Source organism: Pinus tabuliformis, chromosome 6 (genome assembly GCF_031772625.1).
Source record: "Pinus tabuliformis cultivar Carrire ecotype Pingquan chromosome 6, CPIR1, whole genome shotgun sequence".
Lineage (NCBI taxonomy): Eukaryota > Viridiplantae > Streptophyta > Pinopsida > Pinales > Pinaceae > Pinus > Pinus tabuliformis.
In genome coordinates, this window is record NC_142292.1 from 1,270,038,180 (window position 1) to 1,270,054,250 (window position 16,071).

Genomic DNA, 16,071 nt, shown 5'->3' on the forward strand with positions numbered 1-16,071 from the left:
GCTCCAATACCATGTTAGAAAATCAGAAAGGCTGAAAGATTTTCTTATTCTTGATAATTACTTGTGATGTTTCTTATTATTACAATTCTTTATATCTTCTTTCTTTTAGTTCATCAAGCAATTACCAAAGCAGAAGCACATAAAACAATAGACACCAGATGTAGGCACTATGCCAAGGCAAAACCCCCCTTGAGGGAAAAACCTAGTCAAGAAATTCTTCCTTTCAATAGTATTCTTTGAGACTCTTCACCCTAGACCAAGACCAGACCTTTCCTCCACACCAAGTCAGCATCTCAGAATTTTGACCCCTTTCCAGCAACTTCGACTAGGCAGTAGCTTCCAACAACTAGCAGCTTCCAGCGATAGTGAAACTTGGAAGACTTTAATCTCCCAATCTAGAGCACGAAACAAAGAGAGAGACACCAAAATTTCAATTTTTCCTTCCTCCTTAGACTTCCCCAAACTCGCATTCACTTCGGCTTCTCGACAACAGACTTCGCACTTTTCCCAACTACAAGAGATATCGAACTTCTTGTGAGTGAGTGATACTCCAAATGGGTTCGATGTGCTTGTATTTATAGGCTCCATGTGAGGTCGAATAGGATCCCTAGGCCGACTTGGTCTTCTTCTAGGCCGACGTGTTGTGGAGGATACATAAATCATATTTGACTCAATACTTAACCTTTTGTAATGACCACTAATCATATACACAGCAGAAATATTAAAATACTTCGTAGAAAAATACATCCATCGTAGAATAGTAAGTGTAAATTGTATATTATATAAAGAATTGATGTAGGATGATACAAATGAGAAAGAGGGTCATGTATATATAGCCAGTGACGGTTATGTCCTTAGGGACATACCTTTTCATTAATTTCTAACTAATTAATCATTAATCTTATACATTATTTGTGTTTATTTTTATATAAATTTAGTTTGTTACACCTTTTTACATGATTCAAAAGCCCAAGAAGGGTCTCTTTAAAAGTACAATTACCCTATTGACTCAGAATAAATCCTAGAAGTCCTCAATGGGGACTTTGACCTAAAACATGGTGACCCAAGCATGAAACCCATGTTTTAAGAAGTTACAATAATAATAATAAAATTCTTTTTTTTATTCTTTTGACAAGTATATTACATGATGACTTAAGTACATTAATGAAGACCAAACATAGTTACATTTTCTAACATCAATTTTGAGCAAAATTCTTCAATAGTTGCCCTTGAAAAAAAATTAGAGACTACATTTTACTCTCAAAGGCCTAAATCTAGCTCTAATCCAGCAAAAAAAAAAAATTATCTTAGTTGCACAGATAAAAATACAAGGGCCCAAAACCCCAATATATACAAAAAATTTCAAAACCCCAAAACCCAGCTACGAAACAAAGATTAGAAAAATTTATATACAAAGAAAAATTAATTTACAAAATATACAAATATACAATGCTTGAAAGATTTTTTGAAAGATAAAAATTTTATAGACCTTGATAATGGCTAGATGTATTTCGAAAGATAAATGTTAAACCACAACCTTAGCGAAGTTAGAAAATCACATAAAATATTCAGAATCCAAACATAGTCAGCCTGTGCCCACAATTCGTGAACTTGGAGCCCAAGGGCCGGAGAACCTGCAAACTCTATATATTTTCTCAAGAAGAAATCGTTAGAACATACAATGAATCGAATCACCTAAGATAAGCCCAAAACTTACCAATAGAATGTTCCTATCATCTACAATGAAATAACGATTTAATTAATATTTTAAGCACAATATAGGAATGCACATACCCAACACATACCACAAATCAGCGAGACAAAGACACCATGAACTGCACCCCAAAGTCTTTTATTATGATGATCAAAACGTTCCCAGCGGGACAGTGGCTTTACACCAACTTTTACAAAGTTACATCAGAGTAGAGCTCAAGATCAAGATGAAAATAGAAGCAAAATACCTTCTATTTATAGAGAAATTCCTCCAAGTGGAAAATAACAACTAGTTGGCTTGATCCCCGTCAAAATAATCTCGATCGTCAATAAATCTTTGATGATCTTTTAATCTTTGTCGTCAAAAATATTATTTTTGAGGAATTTTCGAATTTCTCATCAAAACCATTTTTATAAGCTCAAAAATCATTATTTTGAATTAATTTCCTCAAAAATTTGACTTTGACTTAACCACCAAGATCCAAAGGTCCAATTTTTCTTGAAAATCCAATATTCCCTTGGTGGGGGACCTCCAAAAATTAATTTCTTTTAGACCCACGAATTTTCCCACTTGGAGAATTTAATTTCCCTAACATTTTCATTTTTTACTCAAATTATTTAATTTTCTGACTTAGGATTTAATTTTAATTTTGCCAAAAAAAATTATTAACTGGCACTTGAAGGGATTATTTATTTTTCCACCCTCAAATATTTTAGCCATGGTGTCTAAGTATGAGGCACCATGCAATAAAATATTTTTTACATAAGATTTTACAAATTCATCCCTCAAAAGGGGAATACCCGTTCACTATAGACACTCAAAATACATACCCAATTCTGCGACAAAATATGATCTAGTAGACCAAGTGATCTGTAATAAAATAATTTAGCCAATTAACTTAAATTATTCCAAAATCACTTTTACAAAAGACTCGACCAAAACACTGGGACTCACCTAAGACATCGATGATAAATCCCACCCTAGCTTTGGGGTGAGGTTGGAAGGAAAAACTTTGCCGACCATTCGTGTTTAGAAACATAGACTAATTAATGAGACGAAAAACCTCCTAGGGTGTAATTTGTCGCCAAAATAATAGGCTTACCTAAGTTGTTACATAAATACACGATCTTACTAACATCATTTACATCACAAATTTGCAAAATTGGTTTACAATGACATAATAAACAGTTGGACGACGATTCTGAACTTTGATAAAATTCCTACAAGTCTTTGGATCCTGCTTCCTTGGAATGTTGAAAAAAATGGGTGCAACAAGTCTGAAGGACAATAATCCACGATGTAGCTAGGATTTTTCACTAACTGCCCTACTACCTTATAGTATCAACCATGGCATAACAAACACCTACAATGTGCTCTTTGGCACCCTTCTACTCGACAAAATGCCATGAAATCTTTAAAATATGGTCTTGTCTTGGTTTATTTCATAGGCCCATCATTAGTTTTGGATATTTCTAGCACCCTTCAACAGATTTAGTTTTATCTCCTTCATGGGTTAATCTATAATTTTAATGGGTTTTGGCCAAGGCCAATGGATCTTCGCCAATAGATCTCCATCAGTTAGAAACCCTTGCTTCAAGAGGAAGTATTCATTTATCTCTATGCCAACCATTTTATCATTTTTGAGTTCAAATTTGAATCAGATTGGGATCTCATCCTCAATTCAGCGCCTTGGTTCTAGGGACGTGATGGCTAGTGTAGAAACCATTAGTTCCCAACTTTTTACCCACCCTCGAACACCCCCTCAATAGCGTCGATTTAGGTAGGACTCCCTATTCTTCCCCTTCGATTTTGGTCTGATTTGTGAGAAATAAGATATGCCATTGGCAAGTTCCACTTCTAAAGCATAGAAACAAAGAAGTGGCATATCACCACATATACACTAATCTATGTAGAGATAGAGTGTTCCAATGGGCTTCCAAAGGATATTAGTTTATTGCGAAAGACTACATTTCGACCCAACACCTAGACAATGAGAAGACAACCTCTGATGTAGTGTTAGCTTTGGAACGAGGCATGTGACAACCCATATCCTACACCTACGAAGGTGGAAAACTACTCCACTAGTATGAGGAAGCTGAGAAAATCCAATTAGTGGAAAGGCCCAAAGGAGCATCATCACATAGTGCAAAAAGAGTTTTTCTGAGGAATCATCACTAGAAGGGCCTATCCCTTGTGGAATTTCACCCCTTGTAGTAAAACTAGAGGAAGCCAATGGAAAGGACACCTCTAAAAAATAAAGAATGTCCCAAACCCCTGAAATAAAATGGTGGCAAGCCATCATTGCAGCCCTTGTGGTAGACTCCTCCATGGATAAGATGGTTGCATAGTACTCAAAACCAAAATCGGTGACCGAACCAGTCCACCTATCAAACCGGGTTTCAAACTAGAACCTGTCAAACCAGTACTAGTCAGATCTCAATGAATTGGTCTTTAAAAAAATACATGAAATAATTAATTTTTAATGAAAAAACTAATTTTAAGATTTAAAACCATGATTCCAAACCAATAGAGACAAAATATACAAACTTTGCTCATTTATTGGAAAGCTAAATAAATTAAAATGGCACAGAGTGCAATACATATCAGCAGCAAAATACATAATCAATGAGGCTCTAAATGGCCTCTAATGTCCAAAAACAATGGTACAAGCTATGGGGCCACTAGCCTCCTACAAGTCTACATATCAGTTATCAACATGATCACTTCTCATCATGATCAAACTCAGTTGGTTGAATCTCGATTCTCAAACTTTGCCACTACTTGAGTCAAAAACTTCTTCGTTGGTTGAATGACTTGAGCCTCAAACTTATGAAGGCATCCTGCCTAATATGCCCAGTTACTTCATTTGGTGCTCTACATGGCTTTACATGGCCTCCTATCCCAGCCAAGTGTTGTTTGAACCTGTAAACCCCCATCCTTCAATAGATTTTTGTCAATATTTGCAGATAATTTTGCCATCAATCACATCACAACGATCCCACGCAGTGTCCTTGGCTTTTGGAGGCATGTTGGCTACTACTCAGCCCAAACTCTTTGTTGTTCCACTACTCCAGTAAAAACTCAATACTCTCCAAGCTAACAATGAGGCTCACAAAAACTCCAAATGAGATGCGAGGCAAATGAGAGGGGAGACATCCTTTTAAAGGCCTGGAGGGATTGTCTTTGGAGGGAAACAACCCCTAGTTTCCCTCAAAACTGCTTCAAAAAGCACAAAACCGCCTTTAGTGGTGTTCGCGGTCGACCTGGCAATAAATCGGTCAGTTTATGACAGAACCAGCCGATTTATGACAAAATAGGCTAGTTTACGGGCGGTTAGACCTCGAAACCCTTGCCAGCTGGGACTAAAAACGACTTTTTGTTGAAATTTGATGACTAAAATGTTTCCTACAATCCCAACCCGGTTTTAGTTTCACCTTATCACTCCCATTCAGTTAAATGTCATTTCCCATAAACATACATTGAACATATAGAATTCTGGAAATGAAATTTTCAGATTAAAACACATGGGACTGTCAACACATGATGAAAATATATATGGACAAAAACAGACCAGCAACACATATAAAAATACACAGATTTTTTGTCAACTTAGACCCAGGCAAAACCACTTCAATATTTTCCGAGGAAAAACTATTAGAGAGCTCTTCAAATTTATTTATCTTTCAAGTTCAAGAAAAATATATTTGCAGACAAAACAAAACAGCAAAATATAACTTATCTCTTCAGCCCAAAACTCCTTGAAAATTGTGCCCACTTTGCCTTGATTTTCATGCCCACTTTAAGCTGAAAATATCTATTTTACAAATACAATTGTACAGACTGTATGGCTTTCCATACCACTGTACGGATTTTTTTCAATTTTTTTCTCAAAAGCTGCTCTCGAACGGCGTGCAACTCACCACATTAAATGTTGTTCGTACTGTACCTTTTGTTGTCTTTTATGCCTCTATTTTTGTGCCCATCTTTGCCCAGAAATCACTCCTTCAGCTTGCTACAACAAATTTCTCCTTCAGAACTTTTCACCAGCTCTCAGCCTCCTTTCTCCAATCTACTCGTGAAGAATGAATGCTGTCTCTCTTTTCTTTGCCCCCTTTTGTTTCTCTAAATGTCTTTTGGGCAACCCTAAGATCTAGTGGCTCAGATTCATTTAGATCAAAGGATGAGAACAAATGTGCATTTAATTCTCACTTTCTATTTTTTAACTCACCCATTAAATATTTAATAAAGTACTCAGAATGTACTTTATGTGTAAAGTCACTTTTCACTTTAAAATTTAACATTGACTTTACCACTTATAAAGTCACTTTCACTTTATAAAGTCACACTTAGTAAAAGAATTATTTTGGACACTTTTCCCTAGGTAGAGACTAGCCCATGGGAAACCACTTGTCCAAGGTACATTAAAAATCAACACTCCCTCTTACCATGGAAAGTGTTTCTCACCACACCCATCTTGTCCCTGAAATGGACATGCTTGCCTCTTGGCAAGGACTTCGTGAAAACATCGGCCACATTCTCATCTATTGATATATACTCCAGCTTCATTTCCCCTTCTAAACATAGTCCCTGATGAAATGATATATGATGTCAATGTGTTTTGACCTGTCATGAAACACTGGATTCTCCGTGAGTTTAATGCAACTCTGATTATCACAGTGAATAATCGTCAGTCTCAACTCGTGATCAAATAGGCCATACACAACTTGCGAAGCCAAATGGCCTCATAACTAGCCTAGCTAGCAACCATATACTCAGCCTCAAAAGCGCTCAAAGCAATGGAATTTTGCTTTCAACTGAACCACGACACAACTGCCGAACCCAATCCAAAGCAACACCCTAAAGTGTTTTTCCTGTCAGAAGCACAGCCTACCCAATCTGCATCTGTGTAACCTCCCAACCTCACTCCATCTCCCTGCCTATAGTCCAGACCATAATCAACAGTCCCTTGCACATAGCCAAAAATGTGCTTTGCAGCTACCCAGTGCACCCTCCTAGGCTCAACCATGAACTGGCTAAGTGTGTTCACTGCAAAGCATATATCTGGCCTAGTGTTGACCAGATACATCAAGGACCCAATAAGCTGCCTATATAATGTGGGATCCACCAAACTAGAATTTGAAGCATGAAGCTTCTTCCAGTTGGTGATCATAGGTGTAGACATGGGTCTACATTCTGCCATGTGAAATATGCTCAACACATCAATACCATACTGCCCTCGTCCCAGAAAGATATGCCCCTCCTCCTGCCACACCTCAAGCCCCAAAAAGTAATGCATCAGCCCAATGTCCTTCATCTCGAACTCCATAGCAAGATCCTCATTGCAACCACTAATCAGTCTCTCTGCCCCAGTAATGAACAAGTCATCAACATACAACACAAGAATGAGTGGTCCATCCCCTACAACAATGTAGTATAGGTTCGGATCTGCATCACTCTTTGTGAAACCCATCTGCTGCAAGTAAGTATCAATCCTCAAATACCAATCTCTCGGAGCTTGCTTAAGTCCGTAGAGTGCTCGCCTCGACCAACATACATGGGTCTCCTGCCCAAGTACCTCAAAGCCCTATGGCTGCTCAACATACACCTCCACCTCTATAACTTCGTTCAAAAATACGGTCTTCGCATCCATCTGACGGATCTGCCAACCCATTTCTACAGCAATAGAAATAAGGGACCAAATAGAAGTGTACCGAGCTACGAGAGCGAAGGTGTCATCATAGTCAACTCCCTCTATCTGTGAAAACCCTCTAGCCACAAACCTCGCCTTGAACTTCTCAATGCTACCATCCGCAACATGCTTGATCTTGTAGAGCCACTTGGAAGTCACAACTGACTTGCCCTCAGGCCTAGGCACCACTTCTCAGACATTGTTCTTAATGATAGGGGCATACTCCTCCACCATAGCCTCTCTTCATACCTCGTGGTTGGCAACCTCCTCATAGCTAGTAAGCTCAAAGTATACAATGTTGGTAGCCTTGGCTACATAACTGCAAAACCACTCGGGTGGCACACTCTCCCTATTCACCCTCTTCGGAGGACCAATGGACTCCGCTGTCCACATCTGATATGCATATGTGTTTCCTCTCACCTGAGGAACCACATGATCCTTCAGACAGTCCATCAAAATCATTTTTTCCTTTGCATTATCCTTTGTGAATTCAGCAAGTTCATCTGCAGCAGTAGGAGGTACAACCACTTGCCGGACTATGTCACAAACTACTGCCTCCTCAAACACTATCTAAATTATGTCCTTCCAAACGGCATAGTTAGATATCACATCCAGTCTGTCCTCTATCCTTAAGAACATGGCCATGACTACTGTCCAAACTTTACAAAACCAAGAAAATGGAGAAATGAACTTTCCAATGCACCTTGTTGTCCCAAAAGTTCAATCTGTGTGAAATTTCACCTTGTTGTAAAAAAACAGCACTTTGTTGTCCAAACTGAGTTTGTTGTCCAAAAATTCAATTTGTTGTTCAAACCATTGTTTGTTGTCCCAAACTAATGTTTGCTGTTCAAAATGCAATTTTCAGCCTGTAGCTCTGATACCATGTTGAAATTTGATGACTAAAAAGTTTCTTGCAATCCAAATCCAGTTTTAATTTCACCCTATCACTCCCATTTAGTTAAATGTCCTTTCTCATAAACATACATTCAACATATAGAATTCTGGAAATGAAATTTTCAGATTAAAACACATGGGACTGTCAACACATGTTGAAAATATATATGGACATAAACAGACCAGCAACACGCATAAAAATACACAGATTTTTGGTCAACTTAGACCCAAGCAAAACCTCTTCAATCTTCTCCAAGGAAAGCCTGTTAGAGAGCTCTTCAAATTTATTTATCTTTCAAGTTCAGGAAAAATACATTTGCAGACAAAACAAACAGCAAACTACAACTTATCTCTTCAGCCCAAAACTCCTTGAAAATCGTGCCCACTTTGCCTCGATTTCCATGCTCACTTCAAGCTGAAAATATGTATTGTACAAATACAAACTATATTGTACTGATTTTGTACGGAGTCCCGACTGTATGAATTTCTGTACTGCTATACAGAGTGTAGGATTTTTTTCAATTTTTTTCTCAAAAACATCTCTTGAACGGCATGCATCTCACAACGTTAAATGATGTTCGTACTGTACCTTCTGTTGTCTTCTATGCCTTGATTTCCGTGCCCAGCTTTGCCCAGAAATCACTCCTTCAGCTTGCTGCAACAAATTTCTCTTTCAAAACTTTTCTCCAACTCTCAGCCTCCTTTCTCCAATCTGCTCATGAAGAATGAATGCAGTCTCTCTTTTCTTTTCCCCCTTTTGTTTCCCTAAATGACTTTTGGGCAACCCTAAGATCTAATGGCTCAGATTCATTTAGATCAAGGGATGCGAATAAATGTGCACTTAATTCTCACTTATTTTTTAACTCATTCATTAAATAAAGTACCCACATTGTACTTTATGTCTAAAGTCACTTTTCACTTTATAATTTAACATTGACTTTACCACTTACAAAGTCACTTTCACTTTATAAAGTCACACTTAGGAAAAGTATTATTTTGGACACTTTTCCCTAGGTAGAGACTAACCAATGGGAAACCACTTGTCCAAGATACAGTAAAAATCAACAAGTATCAAAGTGGGGCATATTTAATGTTAAAAGCATTAAAGTACTTTACCCAATTATCATCTTCAAATGTCTTTCTACCTCATGACTTGTAAACAAGTTACCTTCCTTAGGTATGGGAGGGTCATCATAACGCCTTGTTACGTGCTTCCAACACTAAGGGGAAAAATAGTTCCTAGGCCAACCCATCAATCAACAGGTGCAAATGATCAATGACATGATGCGGGGTTTACTTCATGGAGGACACCATTGTCTTGTACCATCTATCAAATTCACAACATCCTTGAGCATTACAATGTGAAAAGGGAGCAATTGTGGGACTTGATTCACCCCTTTCTTTGACCTATTTTTACCACCCCTCTTGTGCACCTTTTTCATCATCAATTTTTACATATAGAGATTTGGTTACAAGCTTACTTTGATTCATCACTGACCCCTTAAAGATGAAGCATTGCATTACTCATTAAGGATGGGATATTCAAAGTTCCTTTCATTTAGATAGCTCATGCATTAGCTAGGAACTAGGTGAGGGCCAATGCGAGGGCTATAGCTCAAGCTAGGATTTTGACCATGTACTTTCATTTATCCCTGCTAATTTTTTGTGTTTTAACATATGGCTCATGTTATTTCTTTCCTTTCTATTGCATCAACCTCTTAGGGCAAAGTTTTCGGGCACCTACTCAACAAACCAATACTGGTGACAAATAAAAATCAACCTGAAGATAGCGTGTGGGTACATGGGGTGTTGAAATTTTAATTGAAGATAGAATTTCTTATCATGGTAATTACTTGCGATTATTTATGTACGTATTTTCCAATTAGTTTTTACTTCATTCATTAAATCACCAAGCAAATACACAAATGCAATGCACAAAAGGACAAGAGACACAAGAAATTAGGCTCCACGTGAGGGCAAATCCACACAAAGGGGAAAGCCAACAATCCTTTCTTTATAGCTTCTTCATCAACAAGAGAAATCCATGTCAAAACAAACCAGTAATCCAAGTGCCAAGTCATCCCTCCACCAAGCAATAGTTCACATGAACTCTGCAACAGATCTATCCACTAGTTTCCCTCAAAACCTCCTTCAGTGGTGTTCATAGTCAGCTTGGCAATAAACCAGTCGGTTTGTGACAGAACCAGTCGGTTTATGACAAAACAAGTCAATTTATGGACAGTTAGACCCCGAAGCCCTTGCCTGCGGGGATTAAACCAATTTTTTGTTGAAATTTGATGACTAAAATGTTTCCTGCAATCCCAACCCAGTTTTAATTTCACCTTATCACTCCCATTCAGTTAAATGCCCTTTCCCATAAACATATATTCAACATATAGAATACTGGAAATGAAATTTTCAGATTAAAACACATAGGATTGTCAACACATGCTGAAAATAAATATGGACATAAACAGACCAGCAACACACATAAAAATACACACAAATTTTTGGTCAACTTAGACCTAGGCAAAACCCCTTCAATCTTCTCCGGGGAAAACCTGTTACAGAGCTCTTCAAATTTATTTATCTTTCCAGTTCAGGAAAAATACATTTGCAGACAAAACAAAGCAACAAAATACACCTTATCTCTTCAGCCCAAACTCCTTGAAAATCGTGCTCACTTTGCCTCGATTTTTGTGCCCACTTAAAATTGAAAATATGTATTGTATAGATATGACTGTACAGATTTTGTACGGACTATACAGATTTTTTTCAAAAAAAATCTCAAAAACTTCTCTTGAATGGTGTGCAGCTCACAGCATTAAATGTTGTTCGTACTGTACCTTTTTTTGTCTTCTATGCCTCAATTTTTGTGCCCATCTTTGCCCAGAAATCACTCCTTCAGCTTGCTGCAACAAATTTCTCCTTCAAAACATTTCTCCAACTCTCAGCCTCCTTTCTCCAATCTGCTCATGAAGAATGAATGTCATCTCTCTTTTCTTTTCCCCCTTTTGTCTCTCTAACTGACTTTTGGGCACCCCTAAAATCTAATGGCTCAAATTCATTTAGATCAAGGGATGAAAATAAATGTGCATTTAATTCTCACTTTCTATTTTTTAACTCACCCATTAAATAAGGGACCCACATTGTACTTTATGTCTAACATCACTTTTCACTTTATAATTTAACATTGACTTTACCACTTATAAAGTCACTTTCACTTTATAAAGTCACACTTAAAAAAAGAATTATTTTGGACACTCTTCCCTAGGTAGAGACTAACCCATGGGAAACCACTTGTCCAAGGTACATTAAAAATCAACATTTTTCTACCAGTCGGATAGTTCGGCCCAATAAACCAGCCGGTTTTGAATACTAGGGACAGTAGCAGCCATTGTACCAACTGAATAGCACAACAATGATAGAAATAACTCCATAGAAAACCTTCTAAAGCAACCAAGCAAGACCTAGAGATATCAATGAAGTGACAAGAGAGGAAAGATTGTGGACAACTCCACCCTCCCATGTCCCAATTGATCTAAGGGTTCAGATGTAGAGCATCAAGACCCCATCTCACAACTAGTACTTGAAGCAAAGCAAGCAGACCCAGAACTAGCAAGTGGATGCTCAAATGCAAGAAAAGAACTGGTAGGTACTGGAGAAGACCCCCCCCACAACAGATGAGTTGACCACCTGCTACTAGGAAGTCCAAATGAGTGGACCCATGTCCTCAATAAAAGGGCCAAGAATCCTCAGAAGTAGATTTCAGATTACAAAACCAGATCTCGCAGAAAAAATTGTTTTATATGAATTGCTTTTATGATCTACCTGGTAATCAATTTGTACGAATTTACAATGTCTAACACTGGAATTGCAGAAGGAAGACCAGAAGATTGAACAAATTGTATCCACCCCATCCTTTATAAATATGGGTTAAGATTTTGCATCTGGATGTCTTGCCAAACATTTTCAGGTTTGTAACAAGGCTACCAGACCGCTGCAGCCTGAAGTACTTTTTAAATTAATATAAAAACCAGTTACTTTCAAAGAAAAGAATAAATTTCATAGTAATTGTTAATTATTCAGTGTAATCAACGTTGCTTTGAGAAAAAGTAGAAATGATTTTCAAGTTTAATTGACAACTTGAATTTACTTAATGCTTCATCAGATAGGTTCCGAATTTTTAATTCTACACAATAATTCTAAAAAATGCAGTATTACTTGGGCTAGTTCCCTCCCATTCACTCTATAACAGAGAAATCAACAATTCTAAAAATATAATTGAAGGCTCACAGTCCAGGCACTACCAACTCCTTCACTGCAATGAACTGCTCCTCTGTCAATTGGCAATGCCATCCCTGCAAATGACACAGACTCTCAGAAAAATTACATGAGAAAATGATATAAGAAGTGTGCATTATCTACTAATACATCATTTCTCGTGACTCTTACCGAGTGAATATGCTCCCTGATGCATTCAACAAATCCACTTCCGCCAATACCTTCTGCATCTGACTCAATTAGAGCTGAAACAAATGGACAATATGAGCTCTCCAGTCTACACATGGATGACAGCAGTTGCATATATATGCTTTCATTATGACAATGGTTCTTTGACACTTTGCAGTCTCAGTAGGTTGACATTAGACATTTAAGAAATTGGGTGAGAACAAACAGGAAAAAAAAGATGAGATACTGTGTCAGTCATACCAAGAATTGTCCCATACTCGAATGAAGAAAGCGGGTCGTCAGTTGCACCCAGCTTAAGCAGGCGCATCCAAAGTCCCTAACATATCAAAAGCAATTTGGATCTAAATCGAAATTAGATACAATAATACAACAGAATAGCAGAATCCTGCTGTTGCACATTTAAATGAGATGTAGGTTGCACCGAGCTTAAGGAGACACATCTATAGTGCCTGTAAGATCAAAAGCTAGTTTCATTTAACATAACAAAACTGCAGAAAGATTCTGTTTGACATAGATATGAGATGAGAGAAATCTGGTTTTCAAAGATGTAAACACATTTAAAATGCCCAAAATATCAAAATTATTTGCAATCCTAACACTCTTAAATTGGAGAATCAAGATATTATTATCTAGTTGAGAAGCCAATCTTTTAGAAGATTAAATTTGATCCATAAAATAAGCTGTTCTACCATTTTCATACTAGTATAAAAGCACTTAACATGGGTTCAATACAGAAGGAAAAAAAATTGATTTTACAGGTTACAAGATGGCTTCCTTCAAACTTCTTCAGAAGAAAGGGACTCTCCAGACACCACTTCAACAATAAGATTCATAAATTACTTATTTACTACTAATCGACCACTGCAACAAGCTTTTCATTAAAAAAAAGGCAGGGAAGAGGTAGGGAATTCCACCTGTAACTTGACCTTTATGTCAAGAACCATGCGTTCTCTTTCTGCCTGCAAACAGTATTATGTACCAGCAGCTTGCTTATAAACTGAAAAACCTTGAAGAATGAAGGAGAACACACCAAATAAAGACAACATAAGCCAAATTTTAAATGAACAACTTACAGCTCTCTCCCTTGGGCTCAAACTTCCTGCTCTGGCAAAATTCTGTCCTGTTATATCCAATCTTGGACTGAAAAACATGCAAAGTTAAAATGAATCATGCCAAAGTTTGTAAAGATGATGAAAACGATGAAGCACGGAACTGAAAATAATCTGACATGTATGAGAGAGACAGAAATGTCCACAGCTAACCCAAAAGGCAATGGGCCAGCCAAATATGTCATGTACCATCTCCAGAGAATGCCAAAGGCCTCTCCAGAAATAATAACACATAAAAAGACGAGTCCAGACCATCAGCCCAACAAATAACATTTGACCATGATCCTACGAATTGCAATTATCTAAAAGAACATCTGTAAAATGCAACAGTGGAAATTCTAATAATGCCTCTTCGGCCATAAAAGAACATGAATCCATACCTTAGGATATGCCTGTTGGGATGTTCGAACGCTGCACTTGCAGCAGCCAGAATTGCTTTCCGTTTATCTTCTTGATCTTGAGACCTAGCGTTGGCAGGGAAACGATCATAATAGTATGGAGCACCTGAAACTGCACATGTTCAAAAGAAAAACACCATCAATTGCTAATTAAAAGAAACAAGCTGGCATGGTCCTTGCTGGAATTCAAACTTGTCTTCCTGAAGATAAGTTTTACAAAAATTCCTATTAAGGAAGATACAATACTTAAAACATTTCAATGACACATTCAATTTCAGTACACCTAAAACATTCCCCGAAATGTTTTCATTACAGTTCAACTTTATGAAGCCTACAATCAATAACCACAAAGTCAACAAGCATAACTGATGGATCTGATGCTTCTATTTATGAAATATACCATGTGCGGGGCAGGCTACTTTGTAACTGTGCGAAGGAATGCTCTTCTGAAGGCAATGGTTGCACTTCAGAAGACTGCAAATAATACATAACAGTGAGCATAATTTTGACCTGAAATGTGAACATCATTTCCCAGAATATCCAATCCAACAAAGATGCACAACATAGACCTACCTGCAGTTCCACCAGATGGGTCTGCTATAGTAATAATCTCTAGCTCGCTTGTGGTATCTGGTAGCACAGAATAAGGGTTTTGGCCTCTAGCTATTGCATCTTGTAGCTTGTCTAGGAGATTATGCCCAGACTCCTCTGATCCATGGCTTCTCTCCAGGAATTCAAAGAAACCCTGTGAATCTAAAAACTGGACTACCTGGTAGCAAAATTCAGATAAGAATTCATGCTAATAAACAAAATGTTGAAATACAGTATCCAAGAAAACAGGCATACTGAGAGAATTGTCAACTCATATTTCAGTTTCCAAGGGGGCAATCACACATGAACCATAAATTTCTCATCTCTATAACATTTTAAATAACAAAGAAAGCAGTTGCAGTCATTCATAAATTCCAGGCTTAAAATGCTATGGCCTCAAGAAGCATTCATCTCTAGCATGAACAACAACATTTTATATTGTTAATGACATGAAATTTAATCCATTACCTTATGCTAAAGAACATCCATTGATAAAATTCAGACCAAAAGTGTAGAAATATACACAACAATTCCATGACAACACTTTTCCAAGAAATTAACTATTATCTCAACTCAGCCCCAGTTTAAACAATCAAGGATAACAGATCACCATGGACTCAGGTGGGCGGTTCGTAGTGCGAGATCGCTTTTTCAGGAAAGCCTGTGTATTGAACACCCGTGCTGCTGTATTCTCCTGCAAAGGATGTTTTATATACCATTAAAAGCACAAGACACCTTCTCACAGAAAAAGTAAGTTTGCACCCTCAGTTCTGACTCAATTTTATCACAAATACAACTCACCACAAAGTTGCGATAACCACTAAGGATTGATGCGAAAAACTTCAGGAATATCATTCTGCAATGAAGGTACATTCTCATTAAATTAGTGTTCACTTGCATGGGTAATGAATTAAGGAAAACAAAGCAACCTTGCAAAATGGAAAGCAATATATGCTAGAGTCTGTACACTTATACCAAAACATAATCAACCTATTTCAATCACATGCTTCTTTTCCATCAACCTATTTCAACCAGATTAAAATTGACACCAATTAATGGGAAAATATATTGTCGATCATTATGAATGTGATAACAATGGTAATCAAGTTAGCAAGTACCTATGCTAAGCATAGGCCAATTTGTTGCCATAAACAAATAATGTTATTCAGATGTAACACTAGAGTGTTTTAAGGTCACTGTAGA

At 37.4% G+C, this 16,071-nt stretch overlaps 1 protein-coding gene across 2 annotated transcripts in view; it reads right to left on the minus strand.

The window, feature by feature from the left end:
* The window catches only part of SCD1 (stomatal cytokinesis defective / SCD1 protein (SCD1)), a 470,752-nt gene that overhangs the window by 250,459 nt on the left and 204,222 nt on the right, over positions 1 to 16,071 (minus strand). For both annotated transcript variants that reach the window (XM_089426037.1, XM_089426039.1), the window contains 9 exons: positions 15,670 to 15,724; positions 15,479 to 15,562; positions 14,851 to 15,046; positions 14,260 to 14,389; positions 13,844 to 13,910; positions 13,685 to 13,729; positions 13,011 to 13,086; positions 12,753 to 12,826; positions 12,608 to 12,658 (listed from right to left, as the gene is read on the minus strand). In XM_089426037.1, coding sequence (XP_089282163.1) covers positions 12,608 to 12,658; positions 12,753 to 12,826; positions 13,011 to 13,086; positions 13,685 to 13,729; positions 13,844 to 13,910; positions 14,260 to 14,389; positions 14,851 to 15,046; positions 15,479 to 15,562; positions 15,670 to 15,724 — 778 coding nt within the window. The remainder of the gene's footprint in view (positions 1 to 12,607; positions 12,659 to 12,752; positions 12,827 to 13,010; positions 13,087 to 13,684; positions 13,730 to 13,843; positions 13,911 to 14,259; positions 14,390 to 14,850; positions 15,047 to 15,478; positions 15,563 to 15,669; positions 15,725 to 16,071) is intronic.